Source organism: Ictidomys tridecemlineatus, chromosome 12 (assembly GCF_052094955.1).
Source record: "Ictidomys tridecemlineatus isolate mIctTri1 chromosome 12, mIctTri1.hap1, whole genome shotgun sequence".
Classification (NCBI taxonomy): Eukaryota; Metazoa; Chordata; class Mammalia; order Rodentia; family Sciuridae; genus Ictidomys; species Ictidomys tridecemlineatus.
In genome coordinates, this window is record NC_135488.1 from 114807195 (window position 1) to 114830937 (window position 23743).

General features: G+C 50.9%; 1 protein-coding gene across 6 annotated transcripts in view; it reads right to left on the minus strand.

Annotated features, from left to right (window-relative positions):
- Asap2 (ArfGAP with SH3 domain, ankyrin repeat and PH domain 2) overlaps positions 1-23743 on the minus strand; it is a 155478-nt gene that overhangs the window by 46779 nt on the left and 84956 nt on the right. For all 6 annotated transcript variants that reach the window (XR_013429281.1, XR_013429280.1, XM_078029687.1 and 3 more), the window contains 7 exons: positions 22698-22747; positions 19969-20098; positions 18147-18232; positions 12153-12228; positions 11890-11976; positions 5633-5736; positions 5460-5529 (listed from right to left, as the gene is read on the minus strand). Coding sequence is in view for 4 of the 6 variants with exons in the window: in XM_078029687.1 (XP_077885813.1) it covers positions 5460-5529; positions 5633-5736; positions 11890-11976; positions 12153-12228; positions 18147-18232; positions 19969-20098; positions 22698-22747 (603 nt within the window). In the remaining 2 variants the exon portion in view is untranslated. The remainder of the gene's footprint in view (positions 1-5459; positions 5530-5632; positions 5737-11889; positions 11977-12152; positions 12229-18146; positions 18233-19968; positions 20099-22697; positions 22748-23743) is intronic.

Here is a 23743-nt window from a genome sequence, read left to right on the forward strand (position 1 = left end):
ACTGGTGGTCTACACAGCCTGCCGGCACAAGGGTCCTCCCTGCCAGGGCTCACTGGTGGTCTACACAACCTGCCGGCACAAGGGTCCTCCCTGCCAGGGCTCACTGGTGGTCTACACAGCCTGCCTGGACAAGGGGCAGAGTAGTGACAACCTTGAGGCTGGGACCATGGGCTCCTTGAACCAAAAAACTCCAGTGTTGAAGCCCCCAAGCACTGGGTTCTGTGTCTTACAGGTAGCACAGATGGTGTGGAAGGGACCCGGGTACCCAGCTCAATTTCCTGTGTTCTTAAAAGTGTTTTTGTGAGTGAACACCTCATCTCTGGGAAAAGTGATCTCAGCATGAAAATCACAGAGACGATTTCCCCTGCTTTCTGGAGTGACAAGAGATAAGACTGACCACCTCAACCATCACTATCCCTCGAGATTCAACAAAACATGCATTATTCACACACGTGACCCCAAAGAGATCAAAGTACGCCTTCACCGGAGCTATGTCAATAATGGCTGTTTTACTAGTTTCGAGAAAAATCACACTTTCTCCAAAAAGCAAGGGGAGACGATAAGAAGATAATTTCAGAAAACAAAAATTCTGGTTGGTAAAATGTCTTCAGACCTTGGAAAAATCTTCAAATTGGGGAGGGCTTACCTTCCTAACCTACCGAGCTGCCTAAGGAAAGACAAAATCCCACATCTCAAGATTTCAAGCCTTCGTGTTCCCACTCCCCTTGGTCACCAGTGGCTTGAGATAAACTGTGTGGGTTTGGGAGTGATCCAGACACACACTAGGCAGGCCCTGAAGCCCTGAGCACCCACAGCCCCAAGGCTTCTTGCCACGACCACTACAGAGTGCAAGTAGAGAAGCAGTCCTGCAGGGGCAGGATCCATGTTTGATACAGGGTGAAGGGTCTGAGGTCTGGATACACAGAAGTCAGATACACAGGGCTGTCAGAGCTTCCTGGTTTGCTGCTGGGTGGATCTTAGCCACAGGATATTCGCTTTTGTCCGTAGATTCCTAACAGCTTTCTAGGATCATCAGGAAACAGCACAGAAGACTTCGAGAAGTCTAATCTTGCAAACTTAACAGTTCCAAGTAAAAGCACCATCAATTTTAGATCTTTACCAATAGCATTAGCGGCTTGTCCAGACGCCTACACAAAGGGTCCACTTCTGCCATGTTGAGCAGGAGCCCACGTACTGACCAGGTGCCACAACACGGTGGACAGCCCGTCTGGCCTCCACAGGAGACGTGCCATTCTCAGGGCTACTTCCAGATTGAGGTGTCCACTGCTTCTAGACACAGGAGCCATTAAAGGGGCCCCTGCCCTTTGGTAAATGCAGAGCACTTAATGGATAAGAGGACAAATTTGACAAGAAGAGCTACACTTACTCAGCTTTATTAGTAGTACGTACGTACACGCCCCAGACACTGTCGCGAATGTTTTTCATGGATTCATTCATTCAATATTCTTAAATACCCTTTGAGAACTACTCCAATGTTGTAGACAAAGACAGAACCTAAAACCACTTGATGGGGTTCTGCCACCTGGGAGAAGGGAAGCCAGAGTTCCAACATGACAGCTGGGTCGAGTGCTTAGCTGCCATCTCCCCAGCCTTGATGTGGTGTCCACTGTCGGCAGTCCCTCACCTGGACTGGCTTAGAGTAAGAGTGAGCAACAGTTTGAAGGACCGGTCCCTCCCCACCTCTAAATTTGACTCTTCCCTTCTCCCTGGAGCATTCTCTATCAGTATAACCACGTCAAAGACAGATTTCTTACTTTACAGCAAATGAAACCACACAATATAGAAAAATAATCCAGTGCCTGTATTTGAACTAAGAATAATGATAAAGGCACAAATGTCACCACATAATAAAAATGACAACCGTAAGAAGGGGTGCACAAAACGCAAGCTGGCAACCTCAAGGAACATCAGCTGTTCTCAGTTTTACATTAATAATAATTTGCTATTTGTCCATTCAGATGAATCATTAGCTACAGCAAAGCTATGAGAAAAATTTATGGAAGAAAATTCTATCCATTAAATTCCCTCCCTGCTGTAATTTGGAAAGAGAGTATCATCACTCAATCCAGTCACCTGACAGTTTCATCTACTCCACAAGGTACCGGCCGCTGATTGAGCAGCCTGGTTTAGCGTAAACCTCAGGGGAGGGAAAGAAACCACAGCCCCACTGCTGACCACAAAGGTGCAACTGTTAGGGAATCTCCTATTTTAACCACACATTCTACTTTGTACCATTTGTCAAGCTTTTTTAAAAACGAAGTTTATGGGGCTGGGGTTGTGGCTCAATGGTAGAGCACTCGCCTAGCATGCACGAGACACTGAGTTCAATCCTCAGCACCACATAAATGTAAAATAAAGATATGGTGTCCACCTAAAACTTAAGAATAAATATTTTTTTGAAAAACGAAGTGTATATTCTTCTTCCTGCATAAGGGGTGGTCATTTAAAAATTTTTAGATGCTGTAAGAGCTAGTAGAAATTCTTCCAGCAGAACACAGCCTGCAGCCCTCGGTGGTGGGGCAGTACGGTGAACTTGGCAAAGAAGACACCCAGCCCTAGTGTTTCATCCCAAGAATCACTTCTTCCCAGTGCCAGAAAACACCACTGGCTGTGGCTGCCAGGGAACACCAGCTGGGTCTCTCACCGAACTCCTCCCAGGTGCTACCCTCACCCCAGCCTCACCACAGAAGACGGCCATTTCACTTGCTGAAGGCTTCTAGCATCCTGGAAAGAGTTTGCAAAATATGCAAATACACCCTGTGAGTTTCCACCCGGTTCCCAGCTGTTTGCCAGGTGCTACTCTTAGACCTCCGTGTCCGACTCAGGTCTTCGGAACATGCCCTCTCCTCCTGGCAATGAACTAGCACAGTCAGGAGGTGCTTGCTAAAGAAGAAAGCTGGGGAAGGGATGGGAGGGGAGAGGACATGGGGGTAGGAAAGACGGTGGAATGAGACGGACATCATTACCCTAGGCACACGTATGACTCACAGGTGGTGCAACTCTACATCATATACTACCAGAGAAATGAAAAGCTGTGCTCCATTTGTGTACAGTGAACCAAAATGCATTGTGCTGTCGTGTATAGCTAATTAGAATAAAAAAAAAAAAGTAAATAAAATTTTCTCTTTAAAAGAAAAAAGAAGAAGGGGTTGGGATTGTGGCTCAGTGGTAGAGCACTTGCCTTGCACGCAGGAGACACTGGGTTCAATACCCAGCACCACATAAATATAAGAAAATAAAATAAAGACATTGTATCAAAAAGAAGAAGAAGAAGGAGAAGGAAAAGGAGAAGGAAAAGGAGAAGAAAGCTGCCCAGGAAGCCACATCAACACCAATCCCCAGCCCAGAGGCATCTCAACTCTCTTTCCCGGCAGAGTCATCAAGTCCTCAGGAGCCACGCTCTGTAGATGCAGCCTTGGGCAGAGCCCACCTGCAACCCTGCAGCTGGACCAGGAAGTGGCTGCTAATAGCAGGACCAAGCACCCCTGGAGGGGGCTCCCCTCAAAACACAAAGCTCTGATTAAATGTGCACACAGCGCGACAAGCAGAGCTGTCAAGGCCCGAGAGAAGCCAGTACAACTGTACTATCTGCCAGAAACTGGGGCAGCCCATCAAGACATGAGGGAAACTGGGCTTCTTGTCTTGAGAGGACTTGAGCACCCAAGTGACTTGAAGTCAACTGTGCTGCCAGCAAAGGATTGCCAGGCCTGTCCTCCTCTGTCCTCTGTCACGGCAGGGGAGCAACTCCCTGGTGCAGGCTGAGGCCCGGGGCCTGGGGGAATTCTAACAATGCAAATGTGCCTTGAGAGCTGCAAGAGCCCGAGTTGAAACGGTCTCATGCCGACTTTGGCATCAGGGTGGTAAACATCGGGGTTGTTGGAGCTGAACAACAGAACGAGTGGTGGAAAGGCTGGAGTCGTGGACGCAGACCAGTGAGCACGCTGGCTGGCTCCTGGCCTCACGGTTGTCATTTCAAGGTGAGACACAGTTAAATAAAGTTGCCCTGCTTGGTCCACAGCACTCACACCTCTCCTCACCCCGAGCATCTCTCTGTAGGGAAAGAAAAGCCCACAGATCTGAACCACAGGCCCAGAGGGAGGTGGTGACTAAGCCAGTGACGCTGGACAGTGGGGAAGGGGTGACCTTCCGCTGCCTGGAGGGGCACGGTCAATCCCAGGGCCAGAATCCCTGCAGGCCACACCCAGCCCGTGCTGCTTCTCATCTCCCTCTCCCTTCCCTTGATGGGATCAGCAAGAGTGACCCCCCCACACCCAGGGACCCGCAGCAATCCTTGCTTCAGTGACATCCTCAGAGCGCTGCTGGTTTTTCACTTGTGATTGCTGAGAAGGGCTGCTTCTCCAGACCCCAACAACGAGTGACGGACAATCCTTCTCAGGGCCTGAAAAGCTCATCTGTGCTCCTGTCCAGCTCTGCCTTTCACTGGGGCCGGTGGGAGGAGGGACGCAAGACCCAGATGAAGGGCGTGTTTGATAAATGCTTCATGGAGGGTGATTCATCCTCTCTGTCCACCGTCCACCGTCCACTGAGGCTGCCGGGCACCAGTGCTGGGCCTGGCTTAGGGGAAGTGACACAGACCAAGAACAAAACGCAGGCCAGATGTTTTCAAAGGTGTCCACCAGCCCACCTGGTTTTCACCAGCCCCGGTCCAAAGCAAGGGGATAACATGCCTAAAGCCTCTTAGAAAAGAAGGTGGGTACCAAGGGCTGTTCATGGCTATGAGTCCAGTTCCGGGGGTCTCTGAAAGATAGAGGGTGTGTAATTTTATTCTGTTTGGTTTTCTCGAAAGCTCAACAGGCAGGGCTGCTGTTCTTGCATGGGTTATTACAAAGAAGAGAAAAGAGAACTTGATTAAGATTGATTCTGGTGGGCCGGGGATGTAGCTCAGTTGGTAGAGTGCTTGTCTTGCATGCACAAGGCCCTGGGTTCAGTCCCCAGCACCAATAAATGAATGAATGAATGAATGAATGAATGAATAAATAGAAAAATAAGATTGGGCTGGTGTGGGAGACCTTTATAATAAGTTACTGAAATCTCTTCTCTCTTGGATTTCTAGTTCCCAGAGTTCTGAGCACTGAAACATTTTCCCCTTAATGGCAAAGTAGAAATTCTTCCCAAGTGAGACCTTCAGTTTTTTTCCATGTCAAGGCTAGCTGAGGGGGCCGTCTGCAGCTCTGTGCTTTCTGGAAGTCACGGGCTTCTAGGTAAAGGCACCTGGCTCACAGTCACTCCTGACTCTGAAGCAGGTGAACAAAGCTCCTCCCAGTGGAGAAGGCTCAGCAGGTGCTCCAAAGCCAGACAGGGAGCCAGCCGGCTTTCCAAACGCAGCCTCAATGCCACATCACACACAGGACACCTGTGTCCCCAGACTTCACCCAACTACACCCAGCGTGGACCACAGATTAGAAGAGAATACTTACGGTACCGTGGGATATGGTCAGAAAACCGTTTTTAACGGAGCATTTCCTTTTCTGCCACACTTTTCGGATCCTTATGGGTAAGAGGGAAAAACAATAAGAGTTTAGACATTTTGGACACAGGAGATCACGGACGTCTGTTTCCGCTCCAGCAACAGCAACGCCCCTGCACCTACCCGTCGCTTTTCTTGTAGAGGTTGCCGTTCCGCTCCGTCCCGTGTTCTTTGTTTCCCTGAGGCTGATGTAAGCTGTAAGCTGTGCTCTGGCGAAGTTGTGAGTCCTAAAAAAGGGCCAAGAATTTGCTTTTTAATACGTCATCCAGGTCCCAATTTTTAAAACTCAGTAACACAGGAAACTTATGCCTAAGTGGTTTTTGTTGTTGTTGTTGTTTTAAATCAGAAAATTTCCCTCTTCGCACCACACCCAAAAAGGGACGTGAACTCCATATCGAGGAACTCCTAACAGCCATCTAGCAGGCTGGAGAAGGAAATGTCGAAAATCAGAACTTCCAAAGTCCCTGAGAGATCCAGCAACTTGGAGACACAGGTTCACTTCACCCTGAGCTTTAAGCCCCTCGCACAGGTCCCTGGGAAGGAAGAGTGGCCGCAAGAAGGAAGGCAATGTGACACGCGGAGAGCAGGGGCTTTCAGTTAAACAGCCAAACATCCTCCACTTAAAACAAGCTACTTTCCCGTTTCCTTCTTGGACAGTAGGAGAGTTAATGAAGTAAGGACCAAGAAGATCACACGCCAAACACCTGGATAAAACAGCAGGGACCCTTCTTCACCTGTCAGTCTCAAGGAGGCGGGCTCAGGCGGCAATGAACCTAGCCAGCACTGACCCTGACCACAGGGAGGTGCAGTCACAGGAAAACCATCCGTGTGGTCAGCTGAAAGCCAGACCAAGTCCACTGTGCCTAGCAAATTCAGAGATAAGCTTCTGCAAGGACCAACCGCGAATCCCCAGGGCCCAAGCCTAATACCTAGCCCCCAACCAGGGCACAACCAATGTTCAACAAGTAACACCAGATGTCCTAAGCTGAGACTCCCAGGCCTCGGGGCCTGTGCTGGAAACTCCAGCAGAGCGCAGGGAGCAAGAGGGAGCAAGACGTGGACAGACCATACACAGGCCAACCAGGCAGGGCCATGTGAGACGTGCCTGCTTCTGCTGACCGAGAACCTCACAGCCCAACTAGGACCAGTTCACTTTGTAACAGAAGAAACAGAGACACAGTAAAATCGATTTGCTCAAGAAGCAGAACTCCTAAAAGCAAGAGCAGAGCAAGGAGTGGAATCCCCGGAGGCTCCTCCCAGACAAGCAGCGGACCATCCTCAGGGAAACGAAGCACAGTGCAGACCAGGAAGGAACCACAGCATGGAAAGCAATGAAATCAAACCAAGAATAAGAGCACCCGAGAACTGGCCAGGCGCAGTGGGGCGCACCTCGGACCACAGCAACTCAGGAGGCTGAGGCAGGAGGATGGGAAAGGAGGAGGCAGGAGACTTTGAGACCTTGTCTCAAAGTCAAATAAAAAGGGCTGGAGATGTAGTCAGCGGTAAAGTGCCCAAGTTCAGTCCTAAGTACAAAAATAAATACCTGCACACCCACTCAAGACCCGAAGCATCAAATGGACAAAATCGCAGGAAGAGTTGGGAAGAAGTGAGCTTAAAGGGGCAGGCAAACGCTGGCAGAGAGTCAGGGAGGGTCCTCGAGGCAAAGGGGACAGCAAGAGAAAGACGTGGAGAGGCAGGGGGAGCTGTGGCTGCCATGCAGGGACGGAGGGTCAGACACCGCAGCCGGAGGCAAAAGACTCACTGAGGCCCGAGGCACTGCAGACCTCTGGGACAAGCCTGCCTGGACACATGACAGTCTGAAAGAGGAGTTCTGAAGCACAGAATTTACTGCTTCTTCTGTTAGGAGTCACGGGTAAGAGACCACTGCCTAACCCAAGGACACAAAGATCTACACCTATAAGTCTCTTTTAAGACTTTTATAACTTTTGCTCTTTCACTTGGGTCTCCGTCGATGCCGGGTTAACTTTTGGTCAGGGCACGCAGCAGGTTCGTCAGCATTCTCTGGCTTGTGGCCGTCCAGCTGCCTCAAGACCCCTGTAAACAGTTCTCCCTTCTCCCCTCTGTCTGGCACGCCTGTTGAAAACCCACTGGCCACAGAGGGACGCTTTGTTTTGTGTCGTTGATCTGTCCCCCATATGCCAATACCACCCTGCCTGGATGATTACAGCCCTGAGGGAGTTCTGACATCAGGAAGTGTGAGTCTTCTTTTTGAAGATGGTTTTAGCTATTCTGGGTCCCTGGCATTTCCATAAGAACTTTAGAAGCAGCTTGTCAATCTCTGTAAAAAGACAGCCAGGATTTTGACTGAGATTTTTTTTTTTTTTTTTTTTGATGGCAATCACACTAGATCATTGGAGTTCACTGTCACTGCACCAATGACACGTCTTCCAATCCATAAACGCCAATGTCCAGGCTGACTTTTCAAACTCTACAGAGTACATACAGTAACTCTGAAAAAACAAAAAGACAAAAAACAAACAAAAAGCCTCATCTGAGCATCAGTGGTGTGCTAAGGCCTGCTCCACATGAGTGACCATTGGCCGAAGCATGCCGGCCCCACTTGGGAGAAAGAACCTTGTTTTCCTTGGGGACCCCCTGGAGCAACCAGGGCAAGCTGCTGGCTTGTGGGGCGAGGAGGGCCCCAGGTCCCATGCTCTCCCAGAGCACCAGGAATGCAGAGCAAGCCCAGCTTTTAACAGTGCCGGAGCAATGTATGGAGAGGAAACAGAAATACTGTTCACCTGTAGGACTCGGCGAAAAACTAAAAATAAACCTTGTCAAAAGACCTAACTGCACAACGAAGAGATATGTCTATCAACCTGGGAAGGGGAAAAAAAGCCCGCATAAAATCAATGGGAAAGTCATGACAGGCTGCTGGGAGCCCTCGCCACACGCCCAAGTGAGGACCGTTGGCAGGTTTCAGCAGCAGGATGAAGGACGCCCACCTCTCAGCAGGACCGGACCCTGTACCACACCTCAAGGAGGACAGGATTCTGTTGTGTTCTTTTCTTTAGACCAGGCACTCCCTGACTCTGTCCAAACACGCAGGCAAACCTGAAGCTACTATCATGTAAAATCTAAAACTCAGAAAAATAGTATTGAGATCTTTCTGGCATAAAACTGAACCTGCTTTAGCACCAATTGCTCCAGCATCCTGGAGGTGACCTCTAGGGGACCTGGCAACAGCCTTTCCCCAGCTCATCATGAAGAAAGGCTCCACCTCCTGACTGTGAGCTCTGACGAGGGGAGAAGTGCACCTCTCTTCCTCTGGGGGGTGTGCGGGGCCTGCACTGAGTATGGACAAGAGGGTCACTGACCACAGAATCAATGCAACATGCCCTCCACTGTGGCAGAGGAGAAGGCCAGCGCAGGACACCAGCTCAGCAGGAGGGGCAGGTCAGGGGCCACCTGGCAGAGGCTGATGATAAGGCCAGATTCAGGGTTCACAAATCCAGAAGCCAGAGTCAGGGGGAGATTATGGCCCTGTGGGGGCTCTGCCACCAGACAGCACCACTGTCCAGCCACATCCCACTAGACAGGGAACCTGGAAAAGGAGAAGCAGAACTGATGGAGAGAGAGAAGCCACTGGCGAGGGCTGCAGAGAGGGGAAACACTGTGGTTTCAGCACTTGGGCTTCTAAACCTTGAAACCAGAGCCCGAGCATCTCCCCAGGAGCCCAGGCTGGGCTGTTCTCAAGGTCAGAGAGCAGGGACTCAGCAGCATCGCATGGGTCCATCCCAGCAGAGCCCCACAGGTGATGGGAAGGCAGCGGCGAGGCTGGCAGGGAGAGAGCTCACCCAAAACCCAGCAGTACTGAGGGGCTTAACCCGGCAGAGGATCTTCCCAATGTCAAATGCCAGGGTGCATACATGCACACGCCTCACCGGTTTTCAACTTTTCTGTAAGTCTTAAAATTTTCCTAACAAAATGATGGAAAACCCAAAGGGTAGTATCCTCTTTGCAGAGAGCAGAAAAATACCTTCAGCAAAATCCGAATGGCAGGTGATTTTAGAGTTGTGACTTACGCCATAAAGGCATAGGATCTCTTGATCCAGAGCCCAGCCACAGGGTGATGAAGAATGGCCCGAGCCACCGTGCTGTAGTGGCAGTGTTCCTCACTCCTTAATAGTGGAATTTGAAGCTGGCAGAAAAAAGTGAGGAGCAGTGGCTCTGCCCGCCCATCGAGGCAGTGTCCTGGGGCAGGCCACCCACCTCCATGAACCATCACCACACGTCAGTCCGAATTTTCACCATGCTGAATCGAAGCCACACAACACCTCCAGCTCTGTAAGTCACAGAGAAGAACCCAATCGAAGGACGGACAGCCTCAACAGCAAGGCCCGGGATTCAGTGCCTGGCCACTAAGAGGAGGAACACAGGCTGGAACCTGAATCCTGAAAACCATGTCAAAATGAGTGAATTTAACTAATGCACATTTGCTTAGTCCTTGCAACCGTGTTCATGGACTGTCCAATGAACCCAAGTGCGAAGTGTGACGGACAGGAAACACAACAGTCACAGCCAGGAGACTGACTGGAGGACGCACGGCCAGCTCTTGGGACCTGGAGAACATGGAACAAAGTAAAGAAAGTTCCTCTGAGTTGCTCAGGCCAGCAGGACAGGCAGACTGGCCAACAGAACCCACCAAAGGATAAAGGCTGAGAGACTGTGGCTGTGCCGCCGGGTCTCTCACACTTTTCTGCAAAGCTGTAAGGGAACAGAGCTCTGGCAACGTCCAGCTCTCCCCAGGCTCCATCTGCAGTCAGAGCAAACACAGCTCCTGCCAGGTGCCGGGGCTGGGGCTGCTGACCCAGCTGTTCCTCCTCATTTTAAACCTGGGCTTTGTTTTTTGACCCTCCTCCTCAGCTCTGACCACTCCACCAATGCCCCAGACCAAGGCCTTGATGGGCTCCTGCCCCCGGGCTGGCCTGCCTCCTGTACCTACAGTTCGAGTGCGGTTTCCTCTGCGCTCCGTGTTCCTTGCCTTCCTTTCTTTTGGTGCTTATAACACACGTTTGGGGAGATCAAGTCACTAGGACCCACGTTCCCGGGACTGAGAGGCAGGCACCATGCTGACAGCAGTGCCAGCATCACCCTGCTGGCCTCTCACTTGACAACCCCCATGTGACAGAGGGAGGGCAGAGAAGGCAGGGGCTTCCCCGAGCTGCCCACAGCCAGCTGCAGGAAGGCGCCAGTCTAAGAGGTACAGGCCGTGATGGCAGAACTGCGGGCGGGTGGGGGCAAGCTGCTCCCTCTTCACAGAAGGACCAGCAACTCTGAACATTCCCGCTCCACCATGTCAGACATGGAAATTCTTTGGCCTTTAGCAAAATCTACTACAGTGAAAGAGGAGGGCTAAAATTTAAAGTGCTGCTAGCCAGTAAGATGTGTGGAGAAGAAACGTGGATTTTGAAGTTCATGAACAAAACATGCAGACCCCTCCGATTTGTTAAAATACCGAGCTACTTACTCTCCTAGACTTCGGTCACGAAAGGCAAGTGCATTTGGGAGAAAAACAACAACATTCAGTTATAGTACAAGATCTTACAGCAAAACACCGACAGTGAATGCTCTGCTCTGTTAAGCAGATGAATGGTTATTTATCCAAAACCCACTGGACATTTAGACACATTCCTTTATTGACAAGGAGGAAGGTTTACGTTAAATTCACTTTCTACTCCAGCTACTCAGGAGGCCGAGGCAGGAGGACTGCTTGAGTCCAGGTGCTCAGGGCCAGCCTGGGCAGCACAGTGACTCTGTGACTAGAGGAAAAAAGAAATCCACATTGTAATATCCACATTGCAGCAAACACATCACAAAACTGCCTTTAAAATTTACCTCCATGTTCTTTTCATGAGCCCCCCCCCCAAATACAAATTTAGAGGGAGCATACAAAGCTGTCACTACACAACAGGTGACACAGGACAGACCATGGACATGTGCCCCTCAGGACAGAGCCCTAAGAGAAGCTCACTCCTTGTGTCTTACAGAGTAGACTCAGGGCCCGAAAGAACCCAGGCAGCCACCTGCTCTGTTCCATCCCAAGGAGTCCAGACATGTCAGGGCCAGCAAACCACAGAGGTCCAGGGGCATAAGTGGCAAGTGTGCAACGTGAGAAAGGCCCCAAGAAACAGCCAGCTGGCCACTGGGAGCAAGAAGTCCCACCCTACATCAATGCCCATGGTGGTGCCCCACCCCCCAGGACAAAACAAAGAAGATGCTTTGGCAAAACTAAAAGAACACACGAGATGCTCAGTGCTGCTTGCCACGGAGAATCCCTGGCATCCAGGATTTCCCACCCCTCAGCCCCCAGGCCTCCGAAACCTAAATAGCAATCTTTCAAAATTAAATCCCCTCACCTCTTTCTGCTCCACCTGCAGTGCTGACTTCAGGATGTCTCGGAGCTGCATCAGCTGTCTTCGCTCTTCATCCTGGGCCTGCTTGATCTTTAAAGCCAAATGGAGCAGAGAGAGGTGAGGCTGCAGCAGGGAGGTGACCGCTCCTCTCGCGGGCCACACCCTCCCCAGCCACCCTCCATCAGGCAGGGTGGGGCGGCCCCTTGCTGGGTGGCACAGCGAGCTCAGGCCAGATGGCACACAGGACAGGCACAGGGGCTGCTCACCGTGTGCAGATCCGTGGACAGGGTTTCAATGGAAGGCCTGAGGCTTTCTACTGCTTTCAGTCCGTCCTGGAAAAAACTAGGGGAAGAAAAAACACAGGTTGTGCTTCACAAAGGAGAAAATAACCTTGTCAGAGGGAGAGAAACTTCTTTAAAGAAAAATGACTGGCATCATTATCCAACTCCGGGGGGGGGGGGGGAACGTCTATATGAATAGAAACTTAAAATCAGGCAAATCAAGAATAAAAGGACACTTAAAACTAGAAGAATAGGAAAGGAACTACAATTAGCCTGAGCACTTGTGATTTTTCTTGACCCACATAAATTGAGATCTTTGGTTGACAATGAGAAACAGGATTCTACTGAAAATGGCAGCAAGAGCTTTGATTCAGAGTCTTGTGAGCACCTAAATGGAAGGATCTGTGGCCAAGGGAAAAAAGCCACAGGGTGCTGCAAGAGTGAGACTGGGAGAATTTCCTCCACAGCAATGGCCACGTGAAAAAGAGAAGGAACACAGTAAAACCAACCAACCAACCAACCAACCAACCAACCAACAGGCAGCTCTGAGGCACAGGCCGCGCCCACTCCACCCACAGAGTGGACAGCGAGGTGGGAGCACTGAAGGTCAAATAGCAAAAGGAGGGTCGTAAGCGCAGAGCTGGAAGCTGTGAGGTCACTGGTGGCGTGGGCAGGGCCCGCGCAGCAGGTCAGTGCCGCCTGCCCCAGGCCAGCTGCTGGGACCCTGCTGGGGAATGAGGAGGCCGCCTCCCCACAGGCTCTGGACCACACGACCCTGCGCTGCCTAGGTGGTTGGCCCTGCCGCCTCCAGACACAGTGGCAGCCCCACAGGCCTCCTCGGTCCCCCATGGCCACCAAATTCTTCAAGCCTCAGGCCTCTGCCCGCAGCGCCTGTTCCACCCAGCTGTGTCCATGTTGAAAAGGGCTCTTCCTGGTAGATTCTCCCGGCATTTTGTCCTTCGCTTCACCACGTGTGCCACACTGGCAACTGTGTGTTCAAAGTGGGATTATCTACCATGTGATTCCCCCGTTACGTCTCGAGTTCCAGGACGGAAGGCAGGGAGGGCCAGAAGAGGAGAAGTTGCCAGCTTCTGCCTGTCGCCGGACCCGAGGAGACTACCTGCAGGAGGTGATGTGGGTCTCACCTGTGCTCCTCTCAGGTGAGGTTTCAGCCTTTAAACTCAGCAGTGGCCTCATGGGACCATTTTTACACCAAGTGTCTCGTGGGCTGTGAAAACAGCACAGAAGGTGCTGCTGGGCCTCGGGTCAGCAACGGCCAGGAGGAAGGGCAGGAGCTCATGCCGGGGAGCTGCAAATCACTGCAGCCAGTCGAAGGGGCCGCAGCCTGGGATGTTCTCACCTTTCCCTCTGGATACACACAAGCTCTCATACTACCGATCCTCTAGTTCACCCAACTCATCTCCTTCTGAAGACAGTGCATGCCTCTGGCGTAGCCCCTCGTCAGAGAGACCCACCCAGGTGCCTCCCCCAGAGCTAGGGCAGGAAAGCCAGGTCTTGCGCACCCCCGCACTTCCCCCTCCCAGCACCAGGGCTGACAGGGAGCAGATGTGCCTTCAGGCTGCAGAGGAAGTCTGGAAGCCCCGCAGAGCTGCAGGAGTGAGGAACTGTCCTGTTCCCTTCTGTCTTGAACTCAGATGATTCTAACGTTTGATTTACAAATTTTCTTTATGTAACTATTTCTTTAATCACTTCAAATTCTTATAAAACAGGAAGGAAGGGAGGGAGAGAACATGGGTGAGAGAGCTAGGGCTGGGAACAGGAACAATGTTAAGGAGGTTAGAGGCAGAGGTGCCCTGGGGAGCGGGAGCAGGGGCTCTGCCCTGGCACCTCCGCAGCCTGGCAACTCCCCCCGAGGTGGGAGCCCTGAGAGGAGCCAAGGGCTCAGGGAAGGCTTTCTCCTCACGGCGACTGTTTCCAGCACCGCAATGCACATCCACTCGGAAGAACGATGTAGATTTGGATTTACAGTGGGGACTTCGGCCTCCCCGGTCTTCACCATCTGCCTCCACCTGGAGAACCTCCTCCCTCTGGTTCTCAAACCCCATCTTTCCACAGACTCCGTAGGAGGCATGCTGCGGCACCCGGGTATACTCTCAAAATGCAGCCAGGCAGGAGGGGGAGCTTCCAGGGAGGAGCAGGAGGGCCACCTTGCTGGCTTGGTCACCATGACATTCCTGAGCCCACGTCCCTGGCAGATTATTCGTAAGTGGAGCCCATTAACATTTTTCTAAGCTTCAGTCAAGGAACTTAAACCATGGACAATTATCAGATCAAGTTTTGCTTTTGATCGCACATTTCCCCGCCTGCCTGGCCAGATTTTCAAGCCTTGAAAATGCTCCTGCTGAGATGCGATCGTGATCTCCAGCGTTCCTCTGGCCCTACAGCACGTGACAAATCGCCCCACCCCCAGGCTTCAGGGATCACAGTCTAACATCACACTCCGTTCCTCATTCCCTGAGGGTCTGCCCTCCCCTCACTCGAGAACAAGCTTCTCCAGGACCGTGGACCAAGTCCGATCAACTCAGCGCCCCTAGTTCACGGGACAACAGCGGGCGTCATGGGTCCAGCAGGGAGGTGCGTGCTGGAAGAGTAAGTTCCTCCACATTCAGTCCACCTGCCAGAACCCGGCCATCCTGGGTTTCAGTGAGGGTTTCCCAGGCTGCCTACTGCACTGGAGAACAGGACCCGCCCTCTGTAGCAGCCCAGGCTGACAGAGGAACTTTCAGGAAATCCAGGAATGAGGCAGAGATGCAAATTATTTTCTTAAGTGAAATAAAAGACAAAGAACATGGAAGTATTTCTTAAAAAAAGAGAAAAGCAAAACAAGTTTAAAAAACAACTCATGCACATTCAAGGACTTCTCTTGGTTGAGCCAGTATGGCTTCCAGGACCTCAGTGAAACAGGGTGGCCTCATGCACCGCCAGTGGCCGGTGTGCAGGGAGGGTTCCTCCGGCAGAGCTGGGCTTCTGGGCCAAGAGGGTTGATGAGAACTTCAATGAGCGAACATGGAGGGCTCCCACAGGTGAAACGCACACAGGCCCAGATCCCCCATGAGCCACAGCAGAGGCTCAGCCTCCACGTTTTATCCGCAAATATGAATTTAAAAAGTCAAAGCAGCGTAACTGATTTAGGATCATGCAGTGAACACACACACACACACACACACACACACACACACACACACACAGATCCAAGAAGGAAGTAACGGAAGATTCTTATTTTAATAGGTCACTGAGCTTATGCCCATAAAAGGCCAACTAGTTCACTTTCCACAAGGGTCTGTTGCTACCCAACTGATAGTTTGGGCAAAATAAAGGGAAAAAAAAGGAAATCCCAGAATAGCTTCTTCCTAAAAATAAAATATCAGCAAGGAAGCGACCCACTTCCTAAACCGCCTCATACCAGGTTAAACGAGACCTAGAGGGGGGATCTGCATGTCACAGGAAATGAGTCTGTCAAAGAGCTCATCTTGAAAATCCTACAGATGCCAGGTCTTCTCGCCCTCTGGGACGGTCTCTAGATTTTCAACCTGGCACAAGCACCTGTGCACACACTCCCAGCCATCCGACCTTCGCTGCTCCAGCAGAGCTGTCCTCTCTACACGAGGCCCTGCTGCACACCCGTACCAGGCACCCGTGCCATGTCCTGAGGGACACCCAGTGAGTGGCACGGACCCTCCTAAGAGGGTGTCCTTCACTCTTAGAGAGATTAGACCAGAGGACACCATGAAGGACACGTGCAGAGGGTGCCGCGGTGGTGCAGGAGAAGCCACGTGTGCCTTTGGGAGACGAGAATGCAGCTGAGGAGCTCACAGTCCAGGAGCCAGGTCCCGGGAGAGGGCAGGAGCTAGGGAGGGTCCAGGGGCACGGGACAACATTCCAGGGAAAGGAGCGATGTGTGCACAAAAGGCACAGTAGGGCCACGTGTGGTGAGGTGTTTGTGATCCCGGTGACTCAGAAGACAGAGGCAAGAAAATCACAAGTTCGAGACCAGCCTCCACAACTTAGTGAAACCATCTCAAAAACAAACAAGAAGAAGCAAGGACTTGGGATGTGGCTCAATGGTTCAGCACCTCTGGACTCAAACCCCATTACCAAAAAAGAAGAAAAAAGAAAAGGCACATCAGCCTGGGCACAGCCTGTCTGGGGAAGGTATGGAGACAGGCGATTCTACCTCCAAAAGATTCCGCAAGGTAGTCCCACCTCCCACCCCCGCTGCGCCCAACAAGTCACCGTCCTCTCTGGCTGCACCAGGATGGGAGCCGCATGCCCACACGAAGGTCCTGTCTCTGGCTTCTCCTTCCAGAAGCTGCCCCCTGTCCCCGCTCATGTCTTGACCCAGCCACAGCCAGGGTCCATGCATGGGCCTCCGGAGCATCTCCACCAGTGGAACATACCATCACCAGCAGAAGAGCTTTGCTTCTGGGCTTCTTGGATCAGCAGAACCCCAAACAGGGCCTGGCACACACAGGAGCACCATGTGAATGGATCCTCTGCCTAAAACCATTCCAGGACATCCCAACACCCGGGGTCAAATCCTGAACCTCAGGAGACACCGAGGCCGTCCACGTGCAGGTCTTTCCACTCACCCTGGTTCCACCCCACTCCTTCCCCACTCCTAAGGCACCTGGCCTTTTCCTGCCTTCAGACCCCAGCGCTCCCTGGACCGCCCCTCCCCACCCACCTGCCGGCTCCTTTAGATTGCAGAACACAGTCTCCTAATCCAAGAAATATCTGAGTACCTGCTGTGTGCTAGGCACAGTGCTCTGACTGTTGGAGAATCTAACAGTAACAACACAGAAAAGGAGAAAAGAAACGCCACCCTGAGTCTCTGTCTAAACTGGGTTATTCTATCATATTTGGTCTCACATTCCTACACTGCAGAACACTCATCAACATCTGGTTTTTCAGTTCAACCCCTGACCTGACTCTGGAGCAAGGAGTCCTCCTGTCCCTAGCACAGAGGACACGACACAGCACACACTGGATGAGTCTGTCGGTCAAGTGAGTGAACAGCCAGGGGCCTAAACGGCTTTTAATAGACGCCTGCTTTTGCCAGCAACTGGGGTCTGGGAGCAGAAGCAGGTGATGAGGCCGCTGATGCAGGGCCAAGTTGAGGTGAAACATGAAGTTTCTCCTTCTTTCTTATTCGCACCCTCCCTCCTTCATCAAGGTCCCTGGCCTTATAATATCATAATAAAGGAAAGACTTTTCCTAATTTAATACACTGTATCAACATCATCTCATTTCTCTTAAAAACATCCAAAATCATGGGTCAGATAAACCAGTTTGCCCCTCACACAAAAAGAGCAAAAATAAAAGACATTTAGGAACTACTGTGGATTTTTTAAAATATTGTATGCATATTTTTACTTTTTACTGAGATATAATTACCAAACCATTAAGTTCACCCTTCGAAAGTGGAGAGTAAGGTGGGTTTAGTATATTCTTGAAGTTGTTCAATCAGCACCAACTTCAGAACTTTTCATTACCCCTCCAAAGCAAGGCTGTACCCATTAGCAATCATCCCCCAGGTCTTCCTTGCTCAGGCTGATGCAGCCATAATATGCTTCTTTTTTTTTTTTTTTTTTGAGAATTTCAATATTTATTTTTCAGTTTTCGGCGTACACAACATCTTTGTTTGTATGTGGTGCTGAGGATCGAACCCGGGCCGCACGCATGCCAGGCATGGGTGTGCTACCGCTTGAGCCACATCCCTAGCCCCATAATCTGCTTCTCTATGAATCTGCTTATTCCTGGATTGTCGAAACCAAACCACACAGGACATGGCCTTCTGTGTCTGTCCCCCTTTATGTGCCAGGTTCTCCAGGTTCACTCACACAGCACATACCGGTGCTTGGTTCCTCTGACTGGGGATTCCTAAATGACCTACAATACTGCATGCTACCACTCCCTGGCAAACATTCAAATGACATCATGAAAAAGAAAGGGACTTACTTGCATTGGGCATGAAAATACTTGATCAGATTCTGAAGTAAATCCACTCCTTTCTTAATCTTGATTTCATTGACCTTCAGCAGATACTGTTGAGAAACAAAGGAGAGACGATGACAGAAAGAAGCCCAAGCGGGGCTTTCACGGGAGCTTCTGGAGATGGGTTAATTCTTCCACTTCTTCCAGGTCCTTGACAATGAGCAGAGCCCACTTGACTCCTCTGCACACCGTAACTAAGGCTCCTTTCAGTAAGGCCATGTGAACGCTCTGCCAGGCGGATAATTAGATGTTCAAGAGCCAAAAGCTCCTGCTAACAGGACACCGACCTTATCCTGCAGGGACAGCCTTGCCCTGGCTGCAAGGAAGGAGGTACTGGAACAGATGGGGTTTCTAACCATCTTGGATCTTCCTGTGCACAGGCTGGTGTTGAGGCCCCTCTCTTTAGGCAGGTCACCGTCCAACACTAACAGTTACAACTCTGCTGCTAAGACCCCTGGCACTGTGTCACTGAACAAGATACTCCCTCTAAATATGACTGTTTAAAACACACATCTCTTTGAAATTAGTTAAAGCCATTTTTAACTTGGAGAATTCATTAGTGACCACAAAGATATCAGAAAGCCCTGGGGATCTATAAAACTAGCATCAAGAAAGACATTTGTTCTTCCCTAAAGGCTTACAGAACAAGCACTCCACTAAGTCCCCATCGCTCCGCTGTTAGGAGGACTCTGACATCTCATCTGAGACAGAATGCCCTGGCGTGTCTGTTGACCCTTACCAAGACACGCAGGCTCCCAGGTGTCACACACGGTAAGCCCACATCCGCGTGCTCCCAAGGTGGGTGGTGCACCCCATAGACAGGAAACTGTTCTGAAACCATGAGCTACAGATTCCCTTTTCTCTGAAACAACTGCCCACGAGGCCTCTTCCCCCTTCCTTTTGGTATTTACTCCTGGTTAAATGGACATCTGGCAACATATCAAAATGATACATCTTTAATCAAATGCTTGGCAGTGTCTCAAAACTTAGAGTCGGTGTATCCTTTGACCCAGAAATCCTCCTTACCCGAACTCGTTCTAAGGGATGATCATAAACAGTTAGAGAGGGAATAGAAAAGACTCCCTGCAGCCTGTTCACAGGGACGTGCTGCTCTGAGCAGGCAGGAAGCCCGGCAGAGGTGGCAGAGGTGACAGAGGTGACAGAGGTGGCAGAGGTGGCAGAGGTGGCAGTGGTTTCTTCCCGCACACCCACAAGAAAGGCACAGAAACGGAAAGGCTTCGAGCAACGGCTCTTGTGGTTGGAGGGTCTCTGGTCTTGGAGAAATGCTCCCAGGGTCTGTCCTGTGCCTCCCCCTTCCCAAGGTGAGGCTGAGGCCGCAGGACGGTGAGCCCAGGGCACAGGGGGGAGCAGGGGAAGCTGGGGAGAGCACACTGCCCCTGCGGGAGGACCTCACAAAGTGCCTTGAAGTCCTCCCTCTGCCTTCTCACCTATCTCCTGGGTCACTGATTCTGTGGGGACCCAGACAACTCATTTAAAAGCACCTCAAGTGTTTTAGCTAATTCCAGTGAGAGGAGGCAAGTTTGAGAAAGTCTGTATGTGAGGCCAGAAAGAAGTTCTCTACTTTTAATAAAAGGTTGCTGCTAGAGTCACCTACCCACCACGAGACAAGAATCCCCCAATGAAATGAGCCGTCAACTCAGAAGCAGAGGTCAATGATCCATCGGGCCTGTCTCTGAAGCCTCAGGTTGGAGCCATACTCCTGGGGAGGCCGCAGTGGGGGTGCAGGCCACAGGAAGCCTGGTGACCTGCCGTTCCAGCACCTTACCTCGCACATCTGCAGCTGGAAGAACCGCCTTTCCTTCTCCATCTCTTCTGCAATTTCTGCTCCACTTATTTCAGTGCGAATCATCCCATGAAGCTTGGCATGCTCCTTTTTCTCCTTCTCTATTTTGGTTCTATATATCGGGGAGAAAAAAAAAAGCCCACGTAAACCAAGAGGCCTGTTGGCACAGAGGCTGCACTGGACAGTCCTGAAGCTGTCCATCAGCCAGCCCGTGAGAAGAATGTTCAGCACACATTTTAGAACAGAACGGCATCTTAATGCTCAAAGAAAAAAAAATACTGTCATCATAAAAATGCCAAACTTAGCCTTCCCACAACTGACTCAGCACACACTTCCCAAGCACCTGCTTGGCTCTGCCCTGGGCAGAGGAGGTAGGTTTGCACGCACCTCGATCTTCCCTACTGCGCTTCTCCCTAGACGGGCCTGCTCCCCGCTTGTGTAGCCGGCCAGTTCTCCTGCCTGGCCTGCCACGGCGTGCACGCTGCAGAAGAAAACAAACTTCCTCCTGATTTCTTCCCGCTCTAATCCCCTGTCCTAAGGATCTCAGGCTGAATGCTTATTAGCTAAATGTCAAGTGCGCACTTTAGCACCAACCAGTGGGAGCACATCTAAGAGAAGAACCAGTGTCAAAGGAGCCACAAAATCACATCAGCTATGAAGGGCTGGAAGTCACTGTGAATATTTATTCTAGAGAAAAGGAAACTAAAGAAAGCCAAAGGAAATCACTCCATCTGAGGGGCTGTCGGGCAGACCTGGGAAGCGGCACTTCCTGTAGGGCCTCGAGGCGTGCACCTCAAGACAGGTGGCACTTTCCTAACGGCTACTCAGAGATGAAATGGGCTGCGTGGGCCTCCAGAGGTCACCTTCACAGGAGGTGGTGCAGGGGTGCATGCACAGAGTGTTTAAGAAGAGGCAAGAAGAAGAGTATGTTTCTTTAGCGTGACGCTTAGTGCTGGGCAGGTGCATCCTCAACAATCCGAAGGACAAAGAAGAACGTGAGCAGCGAAGGCCTTTGGTAGGGATGCTGCTCAATGAATTCAGGCATCTGGGAGGGGTCAGACTGGAAGGCCCCAGGCCCCTGCACCAGGCTCACTCAACTCCAAGGCCACCGACACCCTCAAGGGAACAAGACAGTGCAGACCTGAGCCATCTCTCTTAATTTCACCGTGGAATCACCAACCACTACACACATGAGGCCTCTTGGGATAAGGAACCTTGTTAGAGGGTAAAGCATTACCTCCTTTGTGTAGCCTAGGATACTTTCAAGATAAAAGGGCGCTGCTCCCTCCTCCTCGGATTCTGGTGTGTGTGAGTAGCTGTGCTTCTGCCCTAAGTGGGTCTTCATCACACAGAAGGTTATGTTAGCCCCCTTCCTGGACCCTCCCCTCAGGCCCAGACACCTCTTTCCACAGTCTTCCCCAGCACCCCCCCCCCCCGCCGCCGCCACACACACACCACGGTCCAGCTGTGCACAGAAGCATCTCTAGGCAGGCTGCTGAGGGGGGTAACAGGAGCAGCTGGATGCCAGGCAGCAGACCCACCTCCTGGCCCTGGCTCAAGACCCTCCCACAGGGAGACCATCTGTAAAGCAGGAATGCTGATCCCTAGTCTCTCATCCAACTGGGCCCAGATGGAGAATGCTAAAGGGCCAGGGACAATGGATTGGAGCCTCTCTGGGTGGAACAGAGCTTCAAGATCCTGGGGCTCAGCACTCCCCCGAGCCAAAATCATCATGCACCATTAGTGAAACGCCATACTTGGAATCCAAGCAACTCTGTGTGGGAATTTAACATTTCTATAAACAGAGTAAGTATCAAAGGTTGAGTATTTGTTACTTTGATCTTTGTGATCCTTCACTACTGAAAAGACATCCAAAGCTGGTTTGGAAAAAACCCACTTATATTCACATCTGAATTGACTTCCTTCCTAACACCTCTCACTTTACCAGATGGCTTTGTATGGAAGTTTCTATTTCCATTCAGAAAAGTCTCCAATCCCAAGGCACAGAGATTATGCAAAGTAAACACGAGGCATTTAAAAATGTTTTCTTTTTTTTCCAGTATTTAAAATAACTGAAACCCCTCTTCCCCACAATGGCCAGCTCGATTCTCGCTGGTTCAATTCTCCCCACCCTAGGAATGAGGGAAACATTACACAACTGTCCACCGTCAGCAGGGGCGAGCTCGACATTAGCAGAGCTCACAGTCTGTGTGGAAGAGCCGACAGACGTCTTTCATGCTCTTCTCTGACAAAGCAATCAAGTAAAGCAGAAGGAGAACGGTGTTGCAGCATCTTTCTAAAACCAAGGAGCCCGGTGTTCCAGAAACACAGACCCAAAGCTAAAAGCAGATGGTTTTCATGAATCATCAAGAAGACAAAGTCTGAGAACTGCAACGCTATCACAAACGGCAGTAAAATGAGAAGTATGTGAAGACAAACACCTCCTGGAGAGACTGGTCCTGACTTCCCTTGGTAGGTTCTGCACATGACACGTATGACCACCATAATGCCACAGAAAAAGAGACAGGGCTCTGGAAGAGGCCACCCGCCGAGTGCAGTCAGCACCCACAGAAGCACCTGTCTCATCAGGAACCGTGCAGCGCGGCTCCGGTGTCCTTCCTGGATCAAGGTTTATTCAGATGATCCCTGGGGGCACTTAAAATTGAAATCTCAAGTCACCTACACATATTTTTAAAAATGAAAACACTCACATTTTGGTTTCATAGTCCTTCCAAGCTTTATCAAAGGGCTTTTTCAAGTCCTGTAAACAGAGAAGCAGCAATTAAGCAGGACAAATCATTAACTTCTGGGCAAAACACACTTCCTTATCCCTAGACCAGTCCTGAACAGAACATTAATTTCTGTAATAAATGATGGACGAAACCCCATGAAAAAATAAAGAACCCGGAGCACAAGCTTTTAATAAGACTGGAGCTGGCACTTCTTTCTTTCTCCTTTTAGAATATTTATTATAGAAGATGCCAAATGTGCGTAAAGGTACAGAGACGTGTCCATGTACCCATCACCCAGTTAACAGGCCTGATCCATCATCTGTCACCCCTCCTGACTCTCTGCCCTTGGAATATCCTAAAATTGAATCTAGAAAGAGAAGATCTGGAATAACTCAGTACCTCTCTCTAAAAGAAGGGGACTCTGACTTTTCCCATTAGCATATGAATCTCCCCGACACACCTAGCCCTGCCTGGCGCCTGACAATCAGGATATAAAAGCCACCCAGGTTCCCTGGGGTTCCTCTGCACTGTCTGGAGATGACACTTCGTATTCTCTGACAGCCTGGCTCAAAAGATTCTGCACCCTTAAAATTCCGTCTAATCGTTCCTACCTGGCGATGCCTCCTCCACTGGGGTTCTGTGGGAGAGGAAAACCCGACTTCGAATGTTTATCTTTTGGCCCTTCAATGGCCTTGCAAAGTCCTCTGGCAGCTGCCACCACGGCTTCCACTGTGGGCCTCCCCTCCCTGCCCAGGGCACCCTCCCTCTGGTGGTTCTGACTAACCCAGATGCCCTGTTCTCCAGCCCCAGAGGGAGGATGGGCAATGCTCTCTCCTGGCACATTCTGTAAGGGAGACACCAACAAGTCTCAGCAGAGTCCCAAGACAGGTCAGCCAGGACTTCCAGATGTGCCCAGGAATCACATACAGAGTCCATCAAAGAACTCGACTCCCAAGAACTCAGCCAAAACCCCTCCAGCCCTGCCTGCCCCTGTGAAGCAGGTCCGTCACGGCAGGCATGTCCTG